This window comes from Protomyctophum bolini (genome assembly GCF_963924005.1).
Source record: "Protomyctophum bolini genome assembly, chromosome: 1".
In the NCBI taxonomy this organism is placed as follows: Eukaryota; Metazoa; Chordata; class Actinopteri; order Myctophiformes; family Myctophidae; genus Protomyctophum; species Protomyctophum bolini.
Window position 1 is genome coordinate 23,457,674 of NC_137862.1, and position 16,132 is coordinate 23,473,805.

At 43.2% G+C, this 16,132-nt stretch overlaps 1 protein-coding gene across 5 annotated transcripts in view; it reads left to right on the forward strand.

The window, feature by feature from the left end:
- phkb (phosphorylase kinase, beta) overlaps positions 1-16,132 on the forward strand; it is a 113,405-nt gene that overhangs the window by 58,566 nt on the left and 38,707 nt on the right. For all 5 annotated transcript variants that reach the window (XM_080766655.1, XM_080766654.1, XM_080766657.1 and 2 more), the window contains 4 exons: positions 1,317-1,374; positions 2,285-2,362; positions 6,982-7,140; positions 8,225-8,319. In XM_080766655.1, the coding sequence (XP_080622781.1) occupies positions 1,317-1,374; positions 2,285-2,362; positions 6,982-7,140; positions 8,225-8,319 (390 nt within the window). The remainder of the gene's footprint in view (positions 1-1,316; positions 1,375-2,284; positions 2,363-6,981; positions 7,141-8,224; positions 8,320-16,132) is intronic.

Genomic DNA, 16,132 nt, shown 5'->3' on the forward strand with positions numbered 1-16,132 from the left:
AATGCAGGGGCTTTTGAACTGATTGTGACGCAGGGACCACTATCCTGACTGTGTTGGATGGGGATATAGGCTAAGAATATAAGATTGTTTTTCTTACCTTTGGTGTGGTGTTGGTGTGATTTGTGGGATGAGTTGCACAGTGTCTGACTCCAAACTACAGTAACCCTGTACTCTTCAGGTATGCTTGTGTGGAAGCTCACCCAGCTTGTCACAATGTTATGCATTTTGAGCTTTTAGATCTGCTATTTTGAAAGAAATGTTGAAATTTCTTTCATGTAGGCCTTACTTTTTTCTTTTCTTTTTGGCTTATAATGATATGGCCAAAACTGAGATGCCAGGGTTAAAGTGGTTAATGAGATGGGTTTTCTTCTGGAATAAGTACAAGCTTAACTCACGAATACTGATTATGATAATGCAATGCATGTAAAGGGTATAATTTTCTCCAGCAACTGTCCATTCTGTCACATATTCAGTTCCTCTTATTAACGTACCTCTGAAGTTTTTCCTTTATTCTGAACGGATCCATGGTGCTGCTGGCTCCATAGACAAAGTTCCATCAACAAAATGAGAATCTTGTGAGGCATTGTAACTGTAAGCTTGTAGAAAATTGCTTTTTCACAATATTTATCTGTGGAACCGAGCCAAATCAAATGGAATGCCTCAACTCCTACATTTCCAAGTGCTTGCCAAAGAGGGGGGTCCCCAGTTCCAGTGGTCACTGACCAAAAAGGTTGAGAACCACTGGCCTATAGCAACAACAATGCACTCATAACACCACTATAACTGCCTTTCCACTTCCATGATTTCGTGACACGTGCACGCACGCACACACACACACACACACACACACACACACACACACACACACACACACACACACACACACACGCACACAGAGCACTGTGCACAGTGTGTGTCCCATAACAACTCTAAAATCCCAACGCTGATGAGATATTTTGTCACAGCTGCCTGCATTGAACACAGACAAAAACGCCAAGGGAAAACACATTTGGTATTTATCAGCCCAGTGGGGTCAGGTTGCCACCAAGTAGAAAGAGAGAGCCCTTGGTCTTGTTGTTAACGTTATGTTTTTCAAACATGAAATGGCATTATTTCACGGGCTACGTGTTGCATGAGGAGGCCGGCATTAGCATTCCTCTCCCCCGTCTGCTCGGCATCAAAAGCCCTCTGCGTGTTTTTTCCCCCTTTGTGTTGCTGCTCCTGCATATTCAACACAGGTTATGTTAGGTTACAACGATCCACTGAAAAAATATTCCTTCCTTTCTTTTCCCTTTTCTTTTCTGTTCTCCCTGCAGCTATTCGATGGAATCGAGTGCGAGTTCCCCATATTTTTCATCTACATGATGATTGACGGTAAGCCTGCAATTACAGAAAAATGTAATAGATACTGATAGAAAAGATGCTTTTATCCGTTGTGTATCTGCAGGAAATTGCTTTTTGTCAGGGGACATTATAGCCATAACCTGGCTCCAGCCCCTGGATCGCTAGCCTCACATTTAGGCTCTCGAAGGCAGGGTTTTTCTCGTTTGAAAATCTAACCACCCGATGGGGATGATCCAGCATGAACCAAAGTGCTCAATGTTGGCCACGCCCACACCCCCATCTAAAAAAACTGCTGCACTGAGAGGGCTTTGAGACTGAATGATGCAGAAACGAAATTAGGCAGAGTGTCAGTGTGACAACATACCTTCTTAAAGGAGAAATCCATGCTAGAAGGCTTTCTTTCTAGTTGTTACGTCCCCACCAAAGAGGTCCAGGTGTTATTTTGTGCAAAAGTGCATTATTGGCTATTTCCCCCACCATAAGCCCTCAATGAATTTAATTGAATGGGGCATTGGGGTGTGCGTATATGTAATAGTATCCCAAGCGGCACACTTTACTACTTATTTTGATGGAAATAACCAAATTAGCACAAAAACCCAACCCCTATTGAGGGCTTATTAGGGGAAATAGCCAATAATGCACTTTTGCACAAAATAACACCTGGGCCTCTTAAAGCCTTTTAGTGAGAAAGCCTTCTAGCATGGAATTCTCCTTTAAACATGGGAAACCTGTTGGTGTTAACAAGTTCCTCAACCATCTGAACCCCAGCCTCTGCAACCTTGGAGATCGGCTACTTTCAGTATTTTTGATAGACTGTAGATGGATAGATAGATTAGCAATGAAAACGTGTCAAAGGTTTGCACATGAAATATGAAATGTTGTGGCTTCATCTGATCCCGAGTCATCTGTGTGCGGACGCCTCACAGTGTCTCTGTTGCAGGCGTCTTCCGAGGAAATAAAGCACAAGTGAAGGAATACCAAGACCTGCTGCAGCCTATCATATTCCAGTCCTTTGACGGTGAGGACGCACGTACTCACGCATGCGCGCGCACACACACACACACACACACACACACACACACACACACACACACACACACACACACACACACACACACACACACACACACACACACACACGTTTTCTGTCTTGTGCTTGTGTCTATATTTGGATTCACAGCTGCCAAGGCTTATCTTAAACACACTGGCATGTTGTGTCTGGAAGTTTTTCAATCTGATTACACACACAGGTTTGTATTACTATACTTGTGGTTTGTATTACTATCCTTTTGAGGACGGAAATATTTTAGAATGAATGTCATATAATATTTTTTTTAATTATTTTTATTATTATTATTTTACCTAAGCCGGCTTAAACCAAAAAACCCAGAAGATCTCACATCTCGTCACGCTGCAACTAAATCAGGCTATTGCTAATCCCTAAAGATCTAAATGTCTAAATGTCTAATCCTAACACTAACCCCAACATGACTTTTTTTTTAAACTCTGATCTCTAAACATATTTTTTGAGTGGTGCAACCACTCCTATAGACAGTTGTGTGTGTCCCTGGGTTCCTGGGTCTGTCTGTCCGAGCACGAAATAGCGTTTGGTTGGTTTTCACAACCAAGTGTCACTGTTGCGCAGCCTAACACACACACACACACACACACACACACACACACACACACACACACACACACACACACACTAACTGTATATTATTTCGGGTGTGACAGTACAGTACAGTAGAGTACAGTAGAGGGACCCCCTGGGGACCCCCACATGGTCATTTCTCGACCGTTTTGGACCCGGGGCAGCTCGCAGGAACCGGGCCGGCACCCTGGCCGTGTTCCTGTGAGTCTGGAACTTCCTGGGACCCCCCCCCGGGGACCCCCACACGGAGTTGCACCACTCACTTCACGGGTGTGATTTTTAACCATGAAACTTACTGATACTTGTGAGGACCACCAAAATGGTCCTCACACTGTCTATTTCTCACATTGAGGTTCTGTGGGTGTATAGTATAGTAGCTTACGCGCAGACACACACACACACACACACACACACACACACAGCCTGCATGTACCGTATATGTGATTAGTCTTTGAGCTCCTGACTCTCTATCTGTGTCTGCAGACTGCTGGCAGTGAGGGGTTCTCTCTCTCACGTATTAAATCCCATATTCATATTCATAGGCTGTTCACACTGTGACTGACGCTCGCACGATTCTCCTGTTCAGGCAAACAGAGTTAGTTTGATCCATTATAACGTAACCTTCTATTATGGCCCAGTTAGTTTACACTGGGCAGTGGGCCCAGTGGGCACCTCTGGGCCCAGTAATCCGGAACACTGGGCACCTTTCATAAATGCGTAAACTAGAAAAGTTTAACACAAATTGTTAGTGTTTGTGTTGGGTGAAAATGTAAGGCTAAAATTGTCAATGAGCTAACGGTATCGTTTTTTTAATTGTACAGTATAATTTGTGTTATTTGCTTCAACACCTTTATTTGGTGCCATGTCACTCGTAGTAGCCTAGTCTACTTTAAGGATGCATAATAACATAATATCTAATGTTTAAAGGGATAGTTCACTTTAAAAAAAAACCTCTTACTATCTACTACTACTATCTACTCAGGCTGGTACCCATGTTTTTTATTACTTTTTTCATTTATTCATTTGTTTGTTTGTTGAGCCTTGTTCTATCCCTGGTGCTTTTCATTTTCCCCTAAAAATATTAAAAACTAGAAAAAGTGCCCCTCAGGGCACAGGTCTCCACTAGGAGGATAGGAGTGTTTGTGATTGTGTATACCGATTTGTGTGATGGATGTATAAAGTCTGTACGAGTAAAGTAAAGAAATGTGTTTGAAAAACATTGGGCCTCATGGTGGCGCTATATCAGGCAGATGCGAAAAATGCAGGGCAAAGGTTTTTCCTTGGCCTCTATGGAGTGTGCATACAAAGTTGTACACAGATCGGAGCAGTTATAGGTAAAATCACACCCGTGTGAAGTGAGTGGTGCATCTCCGTGTGTGTGTGTGTGTGTGTGTGTGTGTGTGTGTGTGTGTGTGTGTGTGTGGGGGGGGGTCCAATAAAGTTCCAGACCCACAGGAACGCACCCAGGGTGCTGGCCCAGTCCCGGTGAGCCATCCCACGTCCGAAACGTTAGAGAAATGACAGAGTTACCATGTAGGGGTCCCCAGAACATCCAGACCCCCAGGAACGCGCCCGGGGCCGGTTGCGGCATTCCGCGTCCGAGTTACTGTGTGGGTGTCCCTCTACTGTACCCTCTACTACTGTACTGCACTGTAATGGCACACCCAATATCATCATATATACAGTTAATATATGCGTTTGTGTGTGTGTGTGTGTTAGGTTGCGGTGGTGGTGAAAAACAACCATGCTGTTTTCGTGCTCAGACCCACCCACCCAGCCAGCCAGGCAGCCACACACAGCTCCGTAAGGGAGTGGTTGCACCACTCAAAAATAGGAATTGGTATGTTATAGCGCCACCATGAGGCTAAAATGAGTACATGTAATGAAATGTATTTAGCATAAATCGGCCTCATGGTGGCGCTATAACAGGCCGTTCTGAAGAATTTAGGGCAGAGGTTCATCGTTGGCATCCACAGAGTATGTGTGCACAGTTTGGCATCGACTGTACACCGACGGGACATACTTTCTCCCCATGCCTTCAGCCTGGTGGAGACAATAAATGGCATCTCACACGTATTGGGACACTATTAGTCACCAGAAAATGGTTTAACATGGTTAAAATGGAGTTTGAAGTTACAGTTTGTATAGGAAGGAAGCCAGGACAGCTAAAATGAATATCAAGTGGCTAATACTGAACAACTGGGGTGTTCACATAAAGAGTAAAGTTTATTTTTTTAAATATAATTATGTTTTCTTTTAAGACTTCACACAAAGTATTCCCACTGCCCAGTTTGTTTCGGTGCCCATATATAACGACACACACACGCACGCACGCGCACGCACGCACGCACGCACGCACGCACTTGCACACACACACACACACACACACACACACACACACACACACACACACACACACACTCTACACTACCATCACTGCAGTCTTTACACACAAGCACGTATTCTGTCTGTGCTTGTGTCTATATTTGGATTCACAGCTGCCAAGGCTTATCTTAAACACACTGGCGTGTTGTGTCTGGAAGTTTTTCAATCTGATTAGGGGTTTTGGTTGAAGATCTTCTGGTCTTCTGAGAGGCTGCCTGAGCTAAAAAATGAAAATACAATCTGTGCTATTCTGGCTAGGACTCGACTCTTTTAGCTCAAGGGACTTAAAATAAAGGTTAAATAAATATGAATTAACTGGTAATCGTCTGTCCAGCTGTCAGTCAGCATACACAGTAAAATCCTCAGTGATAATTTCCCCATTGTAACAGCCTACTGTTCATTTTCAAATGAAGCCAGCCACATGAAGATACGAAGCTAGACTACCATTCATTTTCAATGGAAGCCAGCCACATGAAGATACAAAGATACAGGCTACCATTCAGTTCCAATGGAAGCCAGCCACATGAAGATACAAAGATACAGGCTACCATTCAGTTCCAATGGAAGCCAGCCACATGAAGATACAAAGATACAGGCTACCATTCAGTTCCAATGGAAGCCAGCCACATGAAGATACAAAGATACAGATATTTCCACTCACCTTCTCTCTACACAATTCCTGCTTTTAATTGAGGGGAAACTAATCACTTCCTTCAGTCAGTTATTTTAACCCCAGGCTTTATATTTTTCAATTTCAATTCAAAGGAGCTTTATTGGCATAAGAAAACATACGTTTACATTGCCAAAGCAAGTGTCAAAATATAATAAAAACAATTTAAAATGGGGAAAGTATTTACAGTTGGAGGGGGTACAGAGCTATGTCACATTGCGTTGTTAACTTATATACACATTATACAGGGTATAAAGCTTTTTGAAACCAATAGCACCAATCTTTTGCAGTGATATTTTCAAGCTTGTTCGATGCATACGGATGTCAACAAGCGTGTGCATCACCACCTCAACAGCGACGCAGCGACGGAGCCAATGTGTCACTTTGTATCTTTTGTATCTGCCAGTGTAACGGCATCATAATGACATGCTGTAAGCTTGTACTGTGCATCGACTATTAATATCTGCGCTTGTTAAATTATCTGTCGTGTCTGCCCTGTGAATATGTTGTTTACTAAAAGTCAATGACTACTACCCTCCCACACACACACACGCGCACATGCGTGCGTGTGTGGCACACACACACACACACTCTACAGTATCTCTCTCACTTACTCTCACACACACCCCCACACACACTGAATTTGTGTAAAGCCTAGAACTGCACTCTGTCGAGTGCCTACTTGCTTGTTGCACACAAGTAGGCCAGGCATGACCTACTAGTGCGCAAGCAGAGCGTGCAAGTATAATGTGGTTACTTGGGTGGTTTGATGCGTATGTCCCTGACACTGAAACATATCATCATTACGTCACCATTGTAAACTGTTGCACCACTCAGTTCACACAGGTGTGATTTTTTTATATATTATGTTTGTATCTCATTTATGTGTATATATGCAGTAATATGTCTCCATATGTGTATATGACAGGTCATGCAGTAATACCTAAGTACTACCACGTACCAGCTGACTTCGTGGAGGCAGAGCAGCAGAAACATGGCAGCCAGAAGCGTTTCCCCAGCAACTCTGGACGAGATGGGATGTTTTTCCTTTGGGGTCAGAGCCTCTACACCATCGCCAAGCTCCTGGGTATGTGTGTGTGTGTGTGGAGGGGGGGTCCTTTGCCTGCAGCAGTGCATTGCACAGGTGCTTTTAGGGAAGTGAAAGCTCTTGCTGGTGTTGTGTTTCACACCATTAATAATGGTCTCACTCCTGTAAGTGCTTGTGGATAAAGAGTGTCTGCTAAGAGCCTCCGTTGTAAATGGAACCTGTCGTTGTTATGCCAACAAAGTATGCTCTGGAGACAGACGTGATAAACACACACATATTGTCTGTACTTCGTATTTGTAAGATCTGAAAATGAGTAGTGCACACATGCACGCACACACACACACACACACACACACACACACACACACACACTCTCGCCTTATTCAAGGCCTATCTTGCTATCGTGTGGAAACAAATGTCAAAATGTTTAAAAATAGCAAAAATAGCCAATCTTCAAGTTCACAATGCTCCCCACAAGTGTAAGTGAATTTGTTAAATAGACTGAGGATGAAGATAAATGGTTGTTTCATGGCTAAAGAGGATTTCTAGAGTTATAATTAGGACAGATTCAGTTTGTAGTTGGACTAGATTTTTAGAGGTTAGGTTTATGGTTTGGTGGTCTGTTTCATACTGTGCGCCAGTGTCATGCACCGACGATCTACAAGCTCTCAATGTGTCATGGTGTAACACGTTGTGAGGTTGTAGATTGGCTAGTTTCGGGTTTAGGGTTTAAAATCTTTGCAAAAATAAATGTAATAAAAATGACATTCATACAGTAGAATGGGCTCTATGCACACAGAATATTAAGGCTCTGTTCCATATAGTGTACAGTGATTCTCAACCTTTTTAATTTTCCCATAACTCTGAGAGTGTACAAATGGGTCCATTTGGTGTAGCAGATTGTTTAAAGTGAGCCAGCATGCACAATAGCAGCACCCTGACTATGTTTGACCAGAATGGAACAGAGCCTTCATTAGTATCACCGGTAACACCTCAAGGAAGGAACTCAAGGAAGAAGGGAAGTGGCCCAAGTTATTTCCAAAATGGCGTGTGTGCATGAGCCATCCTAAAATGTTCATGTCCTCCCAAGTGTGGTAAAGCAAACGTGTGTGTGTTTCTTCAGTGGATGAGCTGATCAGTCCTAAAGACATCGATCCGATCCATCGTTACGTCCCACGCCAGGACCAGCGCAACGTCAGCATGCGATACTCCAATCAGGTGAGGACCTGCCGGACATCAATCCTGATGCATCCTGTTTATTTGTTTATTCATTTATTTTTGTTTAGAATTATATAAAAATCACACTTGTGTGAAGTGAGGGGCGCTCTTATCATCATACATCACATTCGTGCTCACATTCCGTGGTACACACAAAGCTGGGAATATAACAAGGCAGGGTCTAATAAAGTTATGGTATATGACTTCTCTGTGAATCTTTGTTTTTGAGGGGTGCTAGCCCTTCCTATGCCCAACTTTGTGTGTTTGTGTGTACCATGGAAAGTTATGATTTGATTGGCTGAGCATGGAATGTGATGATGTATGATTTTTTCATTTTCATTTCAAGGGCTGAGACCCTTTTTTTCAGTGGTGCCGAGATTACAACACATCAACAATGTACAATGGGGGGGGGACAAAGAAAACAAAACATAGATGAATAAAGTAAATTACTCGTAATAATAAAGGAACATTACATAATGATCAACTCAATTAAAACAGGTACAGTTGATATTTACCAACGTTGATATATCAAGTTGAAAGCGATATAGAGAAGGAAGAGGGCTGTACTTTAGTGAAGTCTGTAAGGTGTTCCAAGTGTGTGGGGCAGCGCACTTGAAAGCAGATTTTCAAGATGTAGTGGAGGTATGTATGGTCTCAAGCATCAAATAATCTTGAGAAAGAGTGTCCATTGTAAAAGAGAGTTTAAATAAGAAGGTGAGTTCCCAATTAGAGCTTTATAGACAAATAAAAACCAGTGTTGGTCTCTCCTTGTCGCAAGGGACGGCCAACCAACCTTATTGTACAGTATGCAATGATGGGTGTTATAGCTGTCGCCTGTTATAAATCTGAGGGCAGAATGATAAACTGGGTCCAAGATTTTAAGTGTGGTAGCTGATGCGTTTCTGTATATAATGTCCCCGTAGTCCAAAGCGGAGATGAAAAGTGCTTAAATTAGTCTCTTTCTAGTAGGCCAAGGAAAGCAGGATCTGTTTCGGTAAAAAAAAGCCAAGCTTCATTCGCAATTTCTTTGTTAATATTTCATTGTGTGTGTTAAAAGTAATGATGATAAGAGCACCGCTCACTTCACACAAACTGTGATTTGTTTTAGGTGCGCCTCAATGTTCCCCCCCAATGCATGCTTTTTGAAGATTACGTCATATGGCAGCCAAGTCTATGGGATTTTTCTTTGTTTAGAGCACTAAATGACAATGTAACACATCAGGTGGCCGACAAATACATCTTGTAACTAAGTTTGTTTCATACAAGAAGTGAGGATACACCATGCCAGGTTGAAATGCTTGGCAGTCTGTCTGTGTTTTTACACGGAGTCTAGAAGTAATTACATTTCTGCATGAAGGCTGGTTGTATACAGTATGTCTGCTGCTGTTCATTATTGATGCTGCTTCTGTTTCTCTAATGCTATTTCTTTTTATATACAAATGAACACTTTCTAGTCGGCCCTTAGGCACCATGCTTTAAAAACAACCATAACAGGGATTGTTCAGGAGAGATAAAAAAGGGAGGCGATTATATTACAAACATCCCCTCTAGCAGTTACATGCACCCACTTGTACAGTATGATAGCCTATAGCCACTATGGATATTTGTTTCCTTAACCCTCTGAATGGGAACGTTGTGCCTTGATCCATGCAGTCTGCAAAGGGAGCTATACATACTTGTGTAAAGTGTATCTGTATGTTATCTTGTGTGATTTATGGCAGGGCTGATAAGATGAGGTTAGCGGAGAATACACAGGGGAGCACTGGGATGGATTTTGAAAGAATGATGTTCTGGGTTCGATTCCCACTCTGGGCGCTATGGGTGCTGGCGGCGTGTTTCCTCCTCCTCGTCATCAGTGCCCATACCCGAAGGCGGGGTTGGCGAAAGGGCCTTTCTGTGTGGAGTTTGCATGTTCTCCCCGTGTCCCCTAGGGTAGGTACCCTCACAAAAACATGCAGTAATCCTGGTCTCTAAACTGCCTCCCCCTGGCCAGCCGGGGCGCCTGATGGAGGGGAAAGGAACTGGTTGGAATAACGTGTTGCTTCCACGCACTACGTCCAAACAGGGAAACTCCCCCCTGTCAGGTGTAAAGGAGCAACTTGGACACTCAAGCATGAAGGAAGCATGAGTTAAGTCCGTTGCTCTCCCCAGGTTGGCGGAGGGTGTGTAGAGCCCAGGATCACATTAGATGATTGACACAGGGGTGAAAAATGGGTTACAAAATCGTGGGATAAAAAATATATTATATAAACATGTAGGTCTATGTATCCACCATGAGAGTGCATAGCTACCATACTTCATGTATCAATACATATGCTGATTTGAAAGGATATAATTATGTATTAGTGATGGGGATACTGTATATTTACTTTTCAGAAAATTACACAATGAACTAATCACTTTCAATTAAAACATTTCAAAATACTCGTTCTTCAACACACTTTTCTAACATCTTTGCTACTTTTGTGTGACACTGTAGTATGATGAAGTAGGGAATGCAAAAGTTAAGAAACAAGGTTTCTGCCTGACAGCAACGATATAGGCTACAAACCATGAATATTGATTAACTCAACAAAAGGCATAATGTTGAAAGGTTGCAATTTACATCATTAACTAGTGGGAATATGTGTGCACAGTTTCACCGCAATCGGGCACTGTTCATGATTTGCTGCAATTTGTACAAAATGGGCCACTCCTGAAAACTTTGGAAGGCAATCTTAGCTAATCAGGATGGAATATGAGATCAAAGTCTTGATCACATAACTATAGAGATCATGTGTACCGATTAGTGTGAAATTTGGATAAAATCTGAAGCAGTGTTTTACATAAGTCGGCCTCCTGGTGGCGCTATAAAGAGCAGATGTGAAAAATGTAGGGCACCAATCGGTGCAGTTATAGGTAAAAACACGAAAGTTTAGTGCCATCATCAGGCTGATTTGAGAATTTTCAAATGGCATTTATTCCTAGGCCTAGTAGAAATGTTGCGTGCAAACTTTCACGGATATCACAAAATGCGTTCATGATTCGCAGCATTTTGTTCAAAACGGAGCACTCCTTCGAACTTTGGAAGCCAATCTTAGCCAATCAGGATGGAGCATGAGAAATCTGATAGACCCGTTTCGTTTAATGGCTATAGACTGTCACTAGAGAGACTGTGTACCTATTATTTGCGTGAAAATCTGTAGTTGTAGCCTACTATCACAAATGTGTTTAGCAAAAATCTGCCTCCTGGTGGCGCTATAACTGGGAAACACAGATCAAAATGTCACACTATTAGCCTGGAAAACCAGAGTACTCTGCCAAATATGGTACAGGTTTATCACCAGAGGCATTTATTGTTATCTGCCCCTTGGAACAAAGAGTCCAGACTAATATCTACGCAGTGACACTCAGAATATAGTATGTAATTACTCACTGGCGAAAAAGCCATTCACATTGAAATCAAATGTAGAGCTATCCCACATAAACCCTATGGCATCCCCATTCTGGGGTGGACATTTGGCAAAGGTGAGATTTGTGAGCTTGTAGATTGGCTATTTTCGGGGGGATAGATTTGGTGTAGAAGGGGAAAAGGATCAGACTCAAGTATAGAGTCCCCGGAGAGCCCAAAATGGTACATAGTGATAGAAACACAATACGTGCAACCATCTTTGTCCTCCATTATCACTGGGCTTCATGGGCCATCACTGACATTAGAGACAATTTGATTCTTATCTGTAAGAACACACAAACACGCGCGCACACACACACACACACACACATGAGAGCTTGGAGCACATTTTTAGCTTTTTGTCACCAACGCATGCACAATGTGGTGGCGGCTAAAAGCTTGTCCCCTGTAGTCAGCAGGCATTCAGGGTGGAACATTACGATGTTGTCGCTGCCAGCTGGGAGAACTTGTATGTCCAAAACCGGTCCTTTTCATCATTATTTTAAACATTTCTTTAAATAAAATAACCGATCTGCAAGCTCACAACACAACACAACACGTCACATCGCAACGGCTATTTTCACTAAAGTATTGTTTTTTTGCAACATTCTTGTATGATTAAGTAATTAATTTCTGAAATCTGGACATACAAGGTTTCTTCCCAACAGAACAGTTTTTAGACATTCTGCACAATGACACTCTGATGAAAACAGACATGTTGACATCCCAACGTACGGCCCACTCCGCCTGCACTCTGCATGCGTTCACATCACATTTAGCTCCATGCTTTTCAGCCACATGATTTCCAATTATACTCGAACACATTTTGTTTTAATGATATTTCTTTTGTTGTTCCAACTGCGTTCATATGGGGGGAATTGACAGCACTGTAGGGGGTTAGAATCAGTGACTAGCTTCTACCTTTCCCGCTGATTTGATGCATTCTGTGTGTTTGTGTGAGAAGAAGAGAGCAGTCGTGTGTGGACATCATGTTCCTTCAGTTTATTATCGTGTGCAGTGGAATGGGACTCCTGTAGTTCATTCACATGCAACTGAAAGCCACACAAAATTGATTGTTATAGAATTACATGTTCCTCGCATGCTCTCCTCTCTCTCTCTCTCTCTCTCTCTCTCTCTCTCTCTCTCTCTCACTCACTCCCTCATTTCTTCACGAGAGTATCTCACCCTCGTCTCATGTCCTTTCTTTATTTCATTGTTAAAGCGGAGCTTACATGTTGTGTTGAGTTACACACACACACACACACACACACACACACACACACACGCACACACACACACACACACACACACACACACACACACATGTGTACGCACTACCTAATCCATAGCATTGTGGATGGATTAGCAAAGATGCTCTGTTCTTTGTAGGAGAACTATCATCTGGCATAGCAACAGGCGAAGGGAAACAATGCAGTCATAGCTACCTATACCTTTTACAGTGACTATGTTAGAGTCACCAGTCTTGCTGACCTGGCTGGTCTGGTGACAGAGCAGTCACTGGAGTCAGGATCCCTCATGTCAGCTGGTTGGAACAGAGGATGGCTGAGTTGTGGTGCAGAGCTGTAACTGGCAAGAACACTTAAGTCTGTACTTTAGATTAATGCCTCACATCACTGCTCTGTCCTAAAATAGTCTCATGCATGCACAATATGAGCTCACAGGCCCAATGACCTTTTTTTCTCCCACCAGGCCGTATGGCCAAAGCCCGGAGACTGTTTTGCCCCCGTCCGTCCGTCCGCCCATCCGTCCATCACGTGTGTGTCTACTCTGTACCCGTGCCCGTGTCTCTGAAGTAGCTGTTCCCTAGCACAGTTTTGCTGATCGGCGTGAAACTTTGCATGTACTTTTTCAGATCCCATTCCAGTTGGATATGACTGCCTTCCAAAGTTTGCAAGCCCTGGGTAGGGCTTTGTCCACATAACACACTGGGTTGTTGCTATGCCAACTCTGCTGCATGCTAAACAGATGTTGTAATCGCTTATTGCCATTTTCAAATGCCAACATTGTGACATAATTGGTATAGATAACACCCTAGCCCACAGGGGCAACGGGTAATGTAGGCTAGAGGAGACTATTGTGCACATTACAGATTACGGAATATACGGTGTGTCATTGTTGCTGCAGCTAGCCACCACAATAATGTGCGTGGGGCCTTACGCGTGTCTGTTGTAGCTGGTGTAGCCTTGCCGAGCCATGAGGCCCATAGGGCAGAAGCCTATCTCCTGTTTCTGTAGCGTGAGGCAGCTTGATGTACAAGTACACCCCATAGAGTATTAAAAGGATAGAGACTGATCTGGCGCGAAGCTCCGCCCCCCGCTATTCATGTCAGTGGAAGTTGCTCAGTGGTGTTTTGAAGCACCCGGAAGGACCATCTATTTCTGCCTTTTTCGGCACATTTCCAATTTCCACATTGGACCACCAAATGTTGGTGGTCCAATGTGGAAGTGCAACTGAGCGCTCAATGTTAAAGCCCAGCTGCATGGGGTTTCCTCGTCATGAATCCACGGGTCCACCTGCAGTCCTTCCTCTTACCACTAGGGCCCCGTGCTTCAACGTTAGAAAGCCTCACTGGCCCCTTGGTACACCCCCTGGACATGACACTAGTATGTCGCAGGGACTTACCCCCAATCTAACCCTTGATGCTGAGTGTCAAACAGGGGGACATTGGGTCCCATTTTTACAGTCTTTGGTATGACCCGGTGGGGGATTGAACCCCGACCTCCCAGTCTCAGGGCGGACACTCTAACCACAAGGCCACTGAGCTGGTGTGATTGACATCAATTGGAGCTTTCGAAACACATGCGTCCACAGTAAATTCTATGCACAGGCGCACATTGTCCTGCCCGATGTAGCTTAGCCGCGACTTGCTTTCTACTAGCCTGACCCAGCCAGCGTGATTTCTGGTATAGAGGGGCGGGTGCCGCTGGGATCATTATTGGTTCACGGATCTGAGCCCCCTCCGCACATCCGATGTCACCAAATTTGGAGCACTGTAGTTCACTCCCACTCCTAGACCAGGAAATATGTCTCGTTCCCCCAGTCTTTCATTTTTGAGCCGAACGCGAACAAAATAAAAGCCTGGGTACCGAGGCTAGCTTTCTACTAATTACTTACTATTCATAGAGGGGCAGAATATGTGAAAATGTGGGTATTATTTTAAAGCTATTCCTAAAAATACAGTAATAGAGCTGGGAACTTGTCCTTGTGTCCACCCATTCCTGGGACATGTGAGAATGGTCCAGTGAAAAAAAGGGAAAGAAATCCAATTGTGGGAGTATGGGAAGCCGGGTGAAATTCCTTCAATTACTGTATAGAGTGCAGTACTTTCATGCATAACTCCGGGAATGCTTAAAGCACATACATGTGCACAAGTCTATATTTTGTGTTCAAGGCTAATTTTAAATGTGATTATTCAGCATACAGTATATTGTACGTAAGTAGAGTGAAGCACTATGCATTAAATTTGCATTGCAATTTCCATGCGTTGTGGAGAGATGGAGAGGAAGTAGGCTGATGCCTGGAGCAGTTCACTTGGCAGTGATGGAAGAAATACTTCTTGTACACCATGTAGAAATTCAGTAAGATGTTAAAGTCTAGTATTAAAAAGTTACTGTGTAAAAGTACACAGGTATTGGCATCAAAATATACTTAACCCATTTAGGCCTGACGTCGAAATTTCTAAAATGTCTTCTAAATCCTGACAGTTTTCTGTCAGGATTTGTGCCATATTTTGACGATTTAAAAAATAAATAGCAGACCTACAAGCTCGTAGCGCGCCACTCGGTGGCGTGCTATGAGCTTGTAGATCTGCTATTTTTCAATAGCTAAATTATAACAATGTTTAAAACACCCAAAGGGGTCCAAAATGGTTTAAAGTACCAAAAGTTAAAAGCACTCATTATGCAGAATGTCCCAACGTTTAAATAGGGCTAGGGTGGTTAATGCATGTTTGCAATGTATGTAATCAATACATTATGTAATGACTACATTTTGATTCTAGTGGAGTAAAAAAGTACATTTGCCTCTGAGATTTGATGGTGTAGAAGTAAAAGTATTGGAAATACTCTTCTCATATTATACTTTCCACCACTGTGTAGGAGGATTGTGGTGGAGTGGGTTTAGTTGGTGAATGGACTCTCTCTTATGCAACTTTAATGTGCAGTAAAGCTTAATGTACTGAGGCTTTTCACACGCACACACACACACACACACACACACACACACACACACACACACACACACACACACACATGCATGAACGTACACGCACACAGGCTCACACAGTATAGATTTATACACAGAGCCATTCTGTGTGTGTGTGTGTGTGTGTGTGTGTGTGTGTGTGTGTGTGTGTGTGTGTGT